The 12442-nt window shown below is 41.5% G+C and overlaps 1 protein-coding gene across 1 annotated transcript in view; it reads right to left on the bottom strand.

The window, feature by feature from the left end:
• STAC (SH3 and cysteine rich domain) overlaps nucleotides 1–12442 on the bottom strand; it is a 119215-nt gene that overhangs the window by 49703 nt on the left and 57070 nt on the right. Inside the window, 1 exon segment of the mRNA XM_003358355.4 lies at nucleotides 1350–1450. Within this exon segment, the coding sequence (XP_003358403.2) occupies nucleotides 1350–1450 (101 nt within the window).

The raw sequence follows: 12442 nt of genomic DNA, 5'->3' as shown, positions 1-12442 counted from the left end.
CAATAACAAGCTTCACTCCATCCAAAAAGCAAGCCCCTAGCCCCATACTTCCCTGTTCTGCTTCTCCTCTGCAGGCTGCCCACTGCAGCCTCCTTCATGTTGGGCTCCTCATTATCTCCCAGGATACAAATGGACCATCATGTGTTATGTCACCACTTGGTTTATCAAGGTCATTAAAAGGCCTGGGCATGGGCAGGCAGAACTCACCAGTAGACCAAAAGTCCCTTATACTTCTGATGAGCTCTACTGAGAATCATCTGCGTTGTATTCTAGATTCTGTTCTGTTTTGCTAATCTCTCATCCATGGTCTTTGCCTTGGCTTGTGGAAATCACCATGGAAGGAGGAGGGCAGCAAGTGAGGCAGGGGTTTTAGAGAAGAGGACATTGCCTATCAGAGTAAGGGGATGCGCTCTCAAGAATACTGTCTTACTGTATTCCAGTTTTAGCAGGGAACTTAGTCATCACGCCCCCACTAGAGTTCCAGGATCCTCTCCAATGTTCCTGGCAAGTAGTTTCCTCTTGTGAATACTGCCAGTGCTGAGCATGTGGGTAGTAGGAACTCTCACTAAACTTGGAGGCAGGTCTTTGGTCACATTATCTGTGATTCAGCCTTGATACCTACTGATCCTAGGTCTTTTCCTTGGGGCCACAGAGGATGACAGAATTCTTCTGTCTGATAGGTCTAACATTTCTTTGAAGACAGCTGTCATGCCTTAAGTATCTCTAGGGTAGATAGTCTTGGTCCCTTCTATAATTCTTTGGCCATTCTTATTTCAAATGTCCTCAAAAGTGCTCAGGTGGCTTTTTATCAATGTGTGGCACCAGCACTGAAGTTACTCCTGAGATGGGATGATTAGAATGGGCCAGGCTGAACCCGCCTCCCTTGGTTTTGCCACCATGATCTGTTAAAGTGGTGGAGATTACTCTTTCCATTTCTGTGGGTCTATTAATCTCTATCCCATTGTTGACATCACTGAACTGTCAGCCAATTAAGTGCTAGGGTGCCCAACCACCCTAGTTTTCTTGGGGCCAAAGAGGTTCCTGGGATGACTGACTTTTAAAACTGGACAGTCCCAGGATGTGGTAAAACTGAGAACGTCCCACTACACCCTACTAAAGACCGTGAGTCTTTTTTACAAGTGAAACATGCATCTCTTAGGCTGACAAAGCTCCTCATTGCTTAATCATTATCAACTAGGAAACTGAGTTGGCCGGCCAGAAATTTGGGGCCTACCTCTTGGGTGTCCAGTTCTCAGGATTCTTCCAGGAAGGAGTTAGAGTGATCCCATTGTGCAGGTAGGGGCCCTGAGCAGAGGGTTCTGGGACAGATGCCTAGCACAAGCCCTTACCAGCTTGCCCATGCACCGCTGGGGTGTCAGGCTGTCCAAGCACTTGTGGTGGATGCTCATCTTACAGGCCTTGCAGCGCAGTCCATGTTTAGCATTTGTTCCTGTAGGATGTATGATGAGCTTTGGTTAGTATACACCCTACTCTTTCCAGGCAACTAGTATGGAATCACTGAAAACTGGTTATTCCCGTACGCCAGGTAATTCCTCTTTCCTGTGACTTTTATACGAAACTTTCAAAATGAATAAAATATTATGATAGATTATTCTATCTTCTTCCACATTTTCTTCTCTACTCCTTTCCTGTCATTTCTCTAGAAAACCTCAACCTCCTTTGCTTTATTATCTCAATTCAAGCTTGCAAATCCCAGTTTCTTTGCTCTCTATATGGGTCATATTTCTGCTCTTCTGCATGTCTTGCTGAATAGTCCAAGACCTAAAATTCTGCAGATTTCCATCCAAATTCCCATCACAGAGTTTAAAATGTTGGGCAGACTCTCTGGAAAATGACCAATAAAAGGAGAACAGCATATGGTCTGTGTGAAAGTGGGGCTGAGGATATTCTAAAGTGGGGAAGAAAAGGCTCAATCAGGTGTTCCTGTTGCATAGCGGAAACAAATCTGACTAGGAACCATGAGGTTGTGGGTTCAATCCCTGGCCTCATTCAGTGGGTTAAGGATCGGTGTTGCTGTGAGCTGTGGTGTAGGTCATAGACACAGCTCGGATCTGGTGTTTCTGTGACTGTGGATAGGTTGGCAGCTATAGCTCCAATTTGACCCCTAGCCTGGGAACATACATATGCCACGGGTATGACCCTAAAAAGACAAAAGACCAAAAAACAAAACAAAACAAAATGAAATAAAACAAAACAGAAAAGGCTCAATCAGACTCCAGCCCCTCCCAGGGAAGGAGGAAGAGGAGGTGGGTGGCTATGAAAGCAATCCTGCAGTGGGCCACTTAGTGTCCTGGGACAGGGGTATATGGGGTGAGAAGAAGGAAGGCATAGGAGAGGATGAGAGGCACTGGGAGGACAGACAAGGGGGTGGGAGGTGGGGACTTTAGAAAGACAGGTCACACCCATGGCACATGGAAGTTTCCAGACCAAGGAATGAATCCAAGCTGCAGCTACAAGCTACAAGCTACACCACAGCTGTGGTGATGCCAGATCCTTGACACACTGCACCAGGCCGGCAGTGACCCAAGCTGCCACAGAGACAATGCTAGATCCTTAACCCACTAGGCCACAGTGGGAACTCCATCATTTGTTCTTTTAAGAAGCGGTTGGATGGAGGCTAGGAGAGGATGTTAAAATGGGATGTCTTCTGTCTCCATCTAGTCCAGGACAGGATACAGGCCAAGAGGTGCCATCTGTTCTGTCATATGAAAGGGAGGTGTAGGCTTCCAAGCAGGCCTCAAAAGTGAGGTGCCAAAATGGATTTTACAGATCTTAGATGACCAAGCATATCAAGCTTATTAGAAAAGGGGAAGGGAAGTGGGAGACTGGAGGGAGCGTTTCTTTGTAGAGTTGTCGCTATTAGTTTTATTCCTACTTCTCTACATAATGAGAAGAATGAGATGCATTCTTCTCTTCTGTCTCCTCCTTCTGAGACGGGTTTTAAGGAGATTTGGACACATGATATGGCCATCCCTATGGGAGAATGTAAAGGGGTGACCTGTGGTCCTGTCAGCCTACTGAAGAGGGAGAATCATACAGGCGAGGCCTGAACTCTGAAAGCTTGTCAGGAAAAGGATGTGTGACTACTTCCTGTGGATCAGGTGGAATACTGCCCAAGAAGACCACCTGGAAAGGCAATGGGCCTCCCTCAATGTCAGTGGAGGTGCAAGAATTAATATAATAGGCCCATGAACCACAATACATGAGGCCACAGGCCTCCCACCATACATCACAGCTGACTATAGACACAAAATGAGAACACCCAAGATACATAAAATGTACCTGCTTCCCCACCATCGCCTCCTCATCCAAACCATCACCATCCTTTGTATGGACTGATTCCTGATTGAACTGCCTTTATCATTTGTTTTTGCCTTCCTCCCACGAGTGTAGAATGACCACAGTAATCTTCCATGAATACACTCACGCCCCTTCCTTCTCTTGCTTAACCATCTTTCAGTACCTTCCTCCTGCCTTTCTGACGTCATACAAAAAATGCAAACCACAGGGGCGAGACTTTTGGTGGGAGTCCCTTTCTAACTTTATCTCAGGCCAGGCCCTCTTGTTCACTAGGGTCTAGTCACACAAACTTTTTCAACTTGCTTAAATGCAAAATCTATTTCCTCAGTGTCTTCACACATGCTGCCCATATGCTTGGAATGGTGTGTCTGTTCCCTTTCCCTTGTTTAATTGCTCCTCACCCTTTGGGTTGCTTATCATTTCTTTTTTTTTTTTTTTTTTTTTTTTGGTCTTTTTGTCTTTTGTTGTTGTTGTTGTTGCTATTTCTTGGGCCGCTCCCCACGGCATATGGAGGTTCCCAGGCTAGGGGTCCAATCGGAGCTGTAGCCACCGGCCTACGCCAGAGCCACAGCAACGCGGGATCCGAGCTGCGTCTGCAACCTACACCACAGCTCACAGCAACGCCGGATCGTTAACCCACTGAGCAAGGGCAGGGATCGAACCCGCAACCTCATGGTTCCTAGTCGGATTTGTTAACCACTGCGCCACGACGGGAACTCCTTATCATTTCTTTAATGAGGCCTTCTTGGAAACATCCCCCCTTCCCTTGTCTAAATTATCTTTTTTCCTATTCATCTTTTCATAGTACTCTGCTGTTATCTTCACAGTATTTATCACAATTACTATTTATTTGAGAGTTTTTTTTGGTCTTTTCCTCTTGACTATGAACTCAATGAGGCTAAGGCCTGGGCCTGTCCATTTGTCACTGTATACCCAGCTCTGGGTACGATACCCAATAAATATGTGTTAAAGAAATTAATGAACAAATTCTTTTATAATCATACATGCACTGAAATCAGTGGTGACTGATTTAGATAATTAATGGAAGTCAATTTCACTAATGGTATAAAAATGACATTCAAGCAATGAAAGAGGACTTAATCACCCATGTGTATAATTTTATTTCACAGATGAGAAGCCTGAGGGTCCAAATAGTAGAGTGATCTGCCTCAGGTCAGAGGAAGTCCTGCCTAATTTTACTCTTTCAGTGCTTGACCCAAATATTTCCTCCTTTTATTTTGGTTGTTTAACCTACATGAGGATGTCATTAGGGATAATGAGATGATAAAATAGGAATTATGAGAACCTGGCATTCAGCTGGGAAAAAAGTAACAGGCAAACTCTTGACTTGACAAAGTCCTACAAACCGCTTAGGAAGTATTACCTGAAAACTCCCTTCACCACGACATCATTTAACACAAAGTGTGTCTGCTGTTAGAACCAAAGAAAGTCAAAGTGACATATAAACACACCATAAATTACTAGATATGTGTGATTGTTCATAAATGCTAGTTGGAAAGTCTCTTTTTTCTGAGAATAACCACTTAGCTGAAAGACTGCAATGCTTTCAAAAGACTGGGCTTCAAAAGCAGTAACTTAATTTTTGTTTCCAAATTAGAGAATGCTATTTGTGCCCTATGTGAGAATGTAAGTAAAAGCTTCAAAGAGGAAAGTTATTTCATTGTGTGCTGGACTCTGAAATAGGGCCATTATACATTAAGGTTTATTCTCCTTCAGACCTGAACACCATAATTTCAGTTTTACTTATTTGTTCTAATACACTCCACTGTATGAGTCAGATCACTGGCAATTACTTGGTTTTAGGTGTTCCAATTTCTACTGTGGAATAACAAGAGTGACTGAAGAGGAAAGCTTGTATTCTGTGCTCATAGAACAGTTCAAAGGAATAATTCACTATCCTAGCAGTGGCATGAGTTTGCTGTAGCAAGACATGGAGAAGCTATGGTCTAACTTGTCTTGTGACTGTGGACCTCCATCACAAAGATATCACTGAATGTGATCCTCATGCCTCAAGAGGGTAGGAAAAACATAGTTTTAAATTTTAATCTGTCTCATGTATCTATAAACTTAAGAAAACTATTAATGTTTTTTCAGCCTCAGCTGTCTCGTCATCAAATGGGAAGAGTACTAACTACTCTCAGGGTTGCTAACAGCATTAGCATGATAATATATGCAAAGACATATAAATCCATGATATATATGTCATGGATTTAAATACTTGGAAACATAAAGATATTAATGGATTCTGAGCAAACTTGGTGGAATGGCCACATGAGTTTCCCACTTATTCATACCAAAACCTCCCTAAAATTAGCAAGAACAAAAAGATGGTATAAACCCCCCAAAACAAGATTATCGGGAGGAGTGGTGAGAGCAGAAGAAAATTCAGTGTATGTCTGGAAGACAGCAACTGGAGTTATGGTAAGCAATTTAGCAGAAGAGAGGAAGATTTGGATTTCCCAACAGCAATTTGGAAACAGAAGGTCAGGAAGCTTCAAAAACCGTGGAATTTCAAAATTCTGAGTGAAAATAATTTCCAACTTAGAATTTTATACCCAGCCAAATCACCACAAGTATTAAGGCAGAATAAACACATATTCAGATCTTCAGGAAATAAAAATACTTTGCACATAACCTTTCTTAGAAAAATACTGAGGAATGTGCCTTAGAAAGATGAATAAATAAATTAAGGAAGAGAAACATATCAGATTCATTGTGCAACAGAACTACGCATAGGAAGGGTAAATGATACGGCCATGTGACAACACTGTAATAGCCCTAGGCAGGAGTCACAAGATGAAGTAAGTCAGCAGACATGGGGGGAAAAATGGAACTTAAATATGTATTGATTTTTTAAAGATTTGGTTATTATAAGAGATATGGCATTCAACAGATATATGATGGCATATAAAAAACCCAACCATATACGCATGAAAAGTCAAGGGACTAAAAAAAGCAATTTCCAATTTGAGATCATATAAAGCCTGGGTAAGGAAAGAAATTAATCATGGTACAACACCTGAAGCAGAAGTCAGCAATAGTTATAATAGTGTATAATATAAATTGACTATCTTGTAACACAAAGCTGTGATAATACTTGGGAAGATGAGAGAGCAAAGGAACAGCAAAGATTGTGGTCTAACTCTTATGGGAAGGTGAGGATGAAGAAGAAGGGAACAAACAAGGATGCCAGAGAGGTGACAGATGAATTCTCACCCTCTAGAGCAGGAAGCCAAGACAGGTTTGATTAGTCAATAAATACTAGCAGAGGCACAGAATTTAGAGAATTGAAATAAATGCCAGAGAAACACTCAGAGGATGAAAGTGGTCCCTTTCGGAAGTGAGTCTGGGTTATAGGATGAGACAGTTTCCATTCCAGTATTTTCAGTACCATCAGTGCCATCTATAAACTGTTTTCATGTATCATTGTGATAAAAAGCAAATAAAAGATTAAGTTGCTAGAAACTGGGTGAAGCCAGCACCTTGGAATGATGTGGTCCTTGGTATATGCAGATGCAGAGAAGATATGGGGCCAGATCACCACAGAAACCATCACTTCCTCCCTGAGATGAGAACTGACGGGGTAATTGTAAGACAGTTCTGTGAGTTCCAGTTGAAAATTGTTAAGAATGTGAGTTATGATATTGAGATGAAGTTTGGAATGGATCAATGCAAAATAATAAAAAGCTGATGAACTGTAGGGCACTGAGCTGTTTTACGAGCCTGGTATCATTTTAGCAATATGGATAAGTGAGCTGTCCATAGAAAACTAAGTGTTGAAGCTCCAGGACATGAAGAAGTACATACATAGATACTGGGAGAAAATATTGAAGGAGTTTTCTCAAAGTAAATGAGAATCAACTACATTGAATGACAGGCTTTAAAAAATGATATTCATTATAGATATCTATAAAATAATTAGCCAGACTAATTTTTATAAGGTTTTGCCATCAAAGCATTGCTCACCTCTGGGTTAAATTTCATGTAGTATCAGAGTTAAAGAATAAACACTATAGTGCAAATGTTTTCTTAGGCAAGTCTCCCAAGGCAAGAGAAGTAAAAACAAAAATAAGTGAATGGGACCTAATCAAGCTTTTGTACAGCAAAGGAAACCATGAAAAAAAAAAAAGAAAAGATCATCTATGGAATGGGAGAAAATAGTTGAAAATGATGCAACCACCAAGGGCTTAATCTCCAAAATATATAAACAACTTATACAATTCAAAAGCAAAAAAACCCAAACAACCCAACTGAAAAATGGGCAGAAGACCTACATAGACATTTCTCCAAAGAAGATATGCAGATGGCCAGTAGGTGTGTGAAAAGATGCTCAACTCACTAATTATTAGAGAAATGCAAATCAAAACTACAATCACATACCACCTCACACCAGTGAGAATGGCCATGATTAATAAGTCTATAAATAACAAATGCTGGAGAGGCTGTGGAGAAAAGGTAACCCTCCTATATTGCTGGTGGGAATGTAAATTGGTACAACCGCTATGGAAAACAGTATGAAGGTTCCTCAGAAAACTAAATATAGAATTACCATATGATCCAGCAACTCCACTGCTGGGCATATACCCAGATAAAACTTTCCGTGAAAAAGATACATGCACCCACATCTTCACAGTGCCACTATTCACAATAGCCAAGGCATGGAAACAACCTAAATGTTCATCGACACATGGATTAAGAAGATGTGCTACATATATACAATGGAATACTACTCAACCATAAAGAAGAATAAAATAATGCCATTTGCAGCAACATAGATTCAATTAGAGATTCTCATACTAAGTGAAGTAAGTCATAAAAAGAAAGACATACCAGATATCACTTTTATGTGGGATCTAAAATACGGCACAAATGAACCAATCTATAAAACAGAAACAGATTCACAGACATAGAGAACAGACTTTTTGCCAAGGGTGGTGGGGGAGGGAGTGGGATGGAGTGGGAGTTTGGGGTTAGTAGATGCAAACTATTACATTTAGAATGGATAAGCAATGAAGTCCTACTCTATAGCATAGGGAAATGCAGTCTTCTGGGATAGACCATGATGGAAGATAATACAAAAAAGGGGGTGTATATATGTATATGACTGGGTCACACTGCTATATAGCAGAAAGTGGCACAACACTGTAAATCAACTATATTCTAATAAAAAATAAAATAAAACCCTTCACTGAGATTCCTAAAAAAAATAAAATTAAAAAAAAGAATAAACAGGACAAAACAATGGTATGCACTTAATATCACATTCCTAAGGAAATAACATGGAGAATGAGTAAATATAAACTTGTATAAGAAAAGAAATACTTTTAACTCAGAGCACTTAACTCAGAAATGAACAGTGGTAACTGTTACTGATAATTAGTTTGCTTCCAGGTTGTACAACCATAGAATCATTCGTATAATTTACTTGGTTAAAATTAATGTAAATTAGACATTAAGAAAGACTCTTTATTATGATTTGGGAAAAAGCTTTTAAAAATCTAGAAATATATATATTGTATACATGAGTATCTAGAAATAGATCCATAAATTTTCCTTGGATTATACAAAATATATATAAATCACTCAAAGGGAAATACAGAGGAGATGGTTCAAAGATGTTCCAGGCCCCTGTTCTTACAAGTTTAGCCAGTGGACGCCCTCAGCCTCCATCAGTATAGGCCATGGCTGGGAGAGGAGACTGCCTACCTCAGGAGTTAGCAGAGCATAGGCAGGCCAGAAGCCTGGGTCACACAAGGGCCTCAGAGCCAGAGAGATGAGAACAAAATCAATGGTGAGTGTTCAGTGCATGGGCAGACCAGATGCATTTAAGGGCTGGGGACGATGCAGACAGTAGTAAAGATGACAGAGTTAGTATTTTTAAACTAAAGGCTATAACAAAACCTCTGCTGGATAATAAAAATGGGCGTTACGATGGAGCTAGCATTATTCATGGGCTGTTTACCTTTGAATACACACTACCACAAGGAATGAAACAGAATTCCACAGGACCCCTGCCTACTACTTTTCTTGCTTCATTTTCAGCATGCTCCACCTTGATATCCCCCTTGGTTTTATCAGATCACTTGTGGTTCCTGGTAAGGGTGGTGGGATCATGCCGCTTAAGGATTGCTGACACTATCTCCTCTGCCTCTTTTCTTTTTCTTCTTCTTTCTTTCTTCTTTCTTTCTTTCTTTCTTTCTTTCTTTTTCTTTCTTTCTTTCTTTCTCTCTCTTTCTTTCTTTCTTTCTCTTTCTTTTCTTTTCTTTCTTTCTTTCTTTCTTTCTTTCTTTCTTTCTTTCTTTCTTTCTTTCTTTTTCTTTCTTTCTCTCTCTCTCTCTCTTTCTTTCTCTTTCCTTCCTTCCTTCCCTCCCTCCCTCCTTCCTTTCCTTTCCTTTTCCTTCCTTCCTTCCTTCCTTCCTTCCTTCCTTCTTTCTCTTTCACCTTTAAAAATTTTATTGAACTGGAGTTCCCGTCGTGGTGCAGTGGTTAATGAATCGGACTAGGAACCATGAGGTTGCGGGTTCGATCCCTGGCCTTACTCAGTGGGTTAAGGAGCCGGTGTTGCTGTGAGCTGTGGTGTAGGTTGCAGATGCGGCTCGGATCTTGCATTGCTGTGGCTGTGGTGTAGGCCGGTGGCTACAGCTCTGATTCGACCCCTAACCTGGGAACCTCCATATGCCACGGGAGTGGCCCAAGAAATGGCAAAATGACAAAAAAAAAAAAAAAAGAAAATTTTATTCAACTAGTTATTTGACAATGTTGTGATAATTCCTGCTATACAATAAAGTGATTCAGGTATACATGCACAGACATGCATTCTCTCTGATTCTTTCCCCACATAGATTATCACAGAATATTGGGTGGAGTTCCCTGTGCTACACAGCAGGTCCTCACTGGCCAATCATTCCATATATCTCAGTGTACATATACCAATACCAAGTCCCCAGTCCATCCCTCCCCGCCCCCACCTGTCCCCTTGGGCAACCATACATTTTAGAGTCTGTGTCCTCTACCTTTCTTGTTCAGCTGCTAAACAGATTCTCATCTTTTGGAAGCCCCTTTAAGTATTTTTCAAAGTTGTCCACACCACATCCTCCCAGCATCTGCAACCTTCAGGACCCATACTCTCCTCTGTTCTCTTAGTGTTCCTGTGTATCTTTCACAACAGGCCCTTGACATGGAGTGATGATGTATTTACTTCTAGAACCCCTGCAGCCAGGAAAGTGCTTGGCCTCAGGAATGTCCAGCCTACTCAGACATGGGCCAGAAGAGCACTCAGGCTGAGAGAATTCTGGGGCTCCACTCCACTCATTCTATGGAAGGAATGAGGTGTCTTCTCATGGCCCCACTCCAGGAGGTGTGTGACTACTGGGTTCTAGTCAGTCTGTAGATCTGTACTGCCTGGGCTCCCACCTGGCCTATCTTGCTTTTCCTGTTTCCAATGTGACTGCATCCTGGTTTGTTGGGACCCATAACTCTCCAAGCTCCTGAATGACCCACATATGGTTCCATCAGATGCCCGCCTGACTAGGAAGTGGGCTGAAAGGCCAATTCTGGCAATAACTCCTTCCATTTCTGCTTCTGGCTCCTCAAAGCAGATGCTGATAATTATCTGGACCTTTCCTCATAGTATGGTGTACTAGAAAGAGTTTGAGCTTTGGAATCAGAGCAGTACACCTTAAACTGCCTCCAAACTTCAGATACCACTCAATAGTTAGAAAGTTTTCTGATAAAGGGGAAACAGGGAACATTTTTCCCATCACAGCCGAACTCTACTTATGAGACCTTGATTAAAAATAACCCACACTATCTCTTCCCTACTATGAGTTCAGCAGGACAAGATGGTTTCTAAGTTTTCTGGGAACTTCACTATTACAGTTTCACCAGTGACTTGAAATGTCATTAAGCAAGTAGAAAGGACCATGAAAAATGTGAAGACCCCTGGGCCATATTTTCCTGCCTATATCCCCCACTCCTTGCAACAGTACATCTTTTCCAACCTCTTCCGAGCTTAAAAAAAATTAATGGCATTCATTGTTTATAAATGCCTCTGTTGATCTTTCCTATTTCGGTTCCTGACTCCTAGTGGAAAAACTCTCCCTGCTTCCCCCGCCCTGCACCCGCGCTGAGTTTCAAAAATAGCAATGGGAGTTGGGTTGGCTCAGGGCTTTGTGTTTGGAGTCCATAGCCTTTGCCCTTTGGGTCACCAGTTCATGTCGTTAACACCATGGCCAGCAAGCTTTCCTTCTGTTACGTGTCTATGGCTTGAAGTTTTGAGAAGAGGCATCTTTCTGAATGATCACTTTCTCATGACCATCTCAAACACCCCTGACCCCGTATTAATTATCTCTGCTGCTCTTCCTTCTCCTCTGAAGTCTGCAGTCTTCACAGGCTCATTTGCTTTTTTTCAGATCTGTTTTTCTGGATGAGGGCTCTAGAATTTGCATTTATCCTCAGCTCTCCCAAGAATGGATTGGTCAATATATGCTATATCCCTTCTCTGCATCCCCAAAGTGCTTTTGGAGGAATCTGGCATGCTATTACTCTCAACCTTCATACATACATATACCTTTAATCACAGTGAACAGTTTTTGGGTTTTAAAGTCCACAAAGAACATTTACTTGTATCAATTTATTTAGTCATCAGTAAATCCCATGAAGCCTTTATTGTTATTTTCAATCTCTCTTGAAAGACACTGGGTTTGAGAGAAGGCAAATCAGCCATCCAAGGTTACTCCATCTACTAAGTGCAGAGCCAGAATGCAAATACTTCACCCCCGACCCTGCTGCACCATTCTGCTGCTCTCCTGGCCCTCTCTTGCAGTTCCGTATTCTGAATTTGTTTGCAGTGATCTACTTGTAGATGTTTACTAGTGCTACAGATGATGACTTTCAGGACAGCGGACTGTTTCACTTTTATAAATTTGATGGGACAAAGCCCTTTTGTCTTTGCCTTTGTCATGCACTGGAGGTTTTAGAATAAGCATCAAGCTAGGGAGCTTGAGTATAATTCCTTGGGCAATCTGGTAGTGCCAGCATTCCTGAGAAAAGCAGGATTTTGATGTCAGTTTGCTTTCAGAAGAGTTTGGTAGAGGCATAA

The sequence above is a fragment of the Sus scrofa genome, chromosome 13, assembly GCF_000003025.6.
Source record: "Sus scrofa isolate TJ Tabasco breed Duroc chromosome 13, Sscrofa11.1, whole genome shotgun sequence".
Classification (NCBI taxonomy): domain Eukaryota; kingdom Metazoa; phylum Chordata; class Mammalia; order Artiodactyla; family Suidae; genus Sus; species Sus scrofa.
This window is presented reverse-complemented; position numbering and strand designations above follow the sequence as displayed.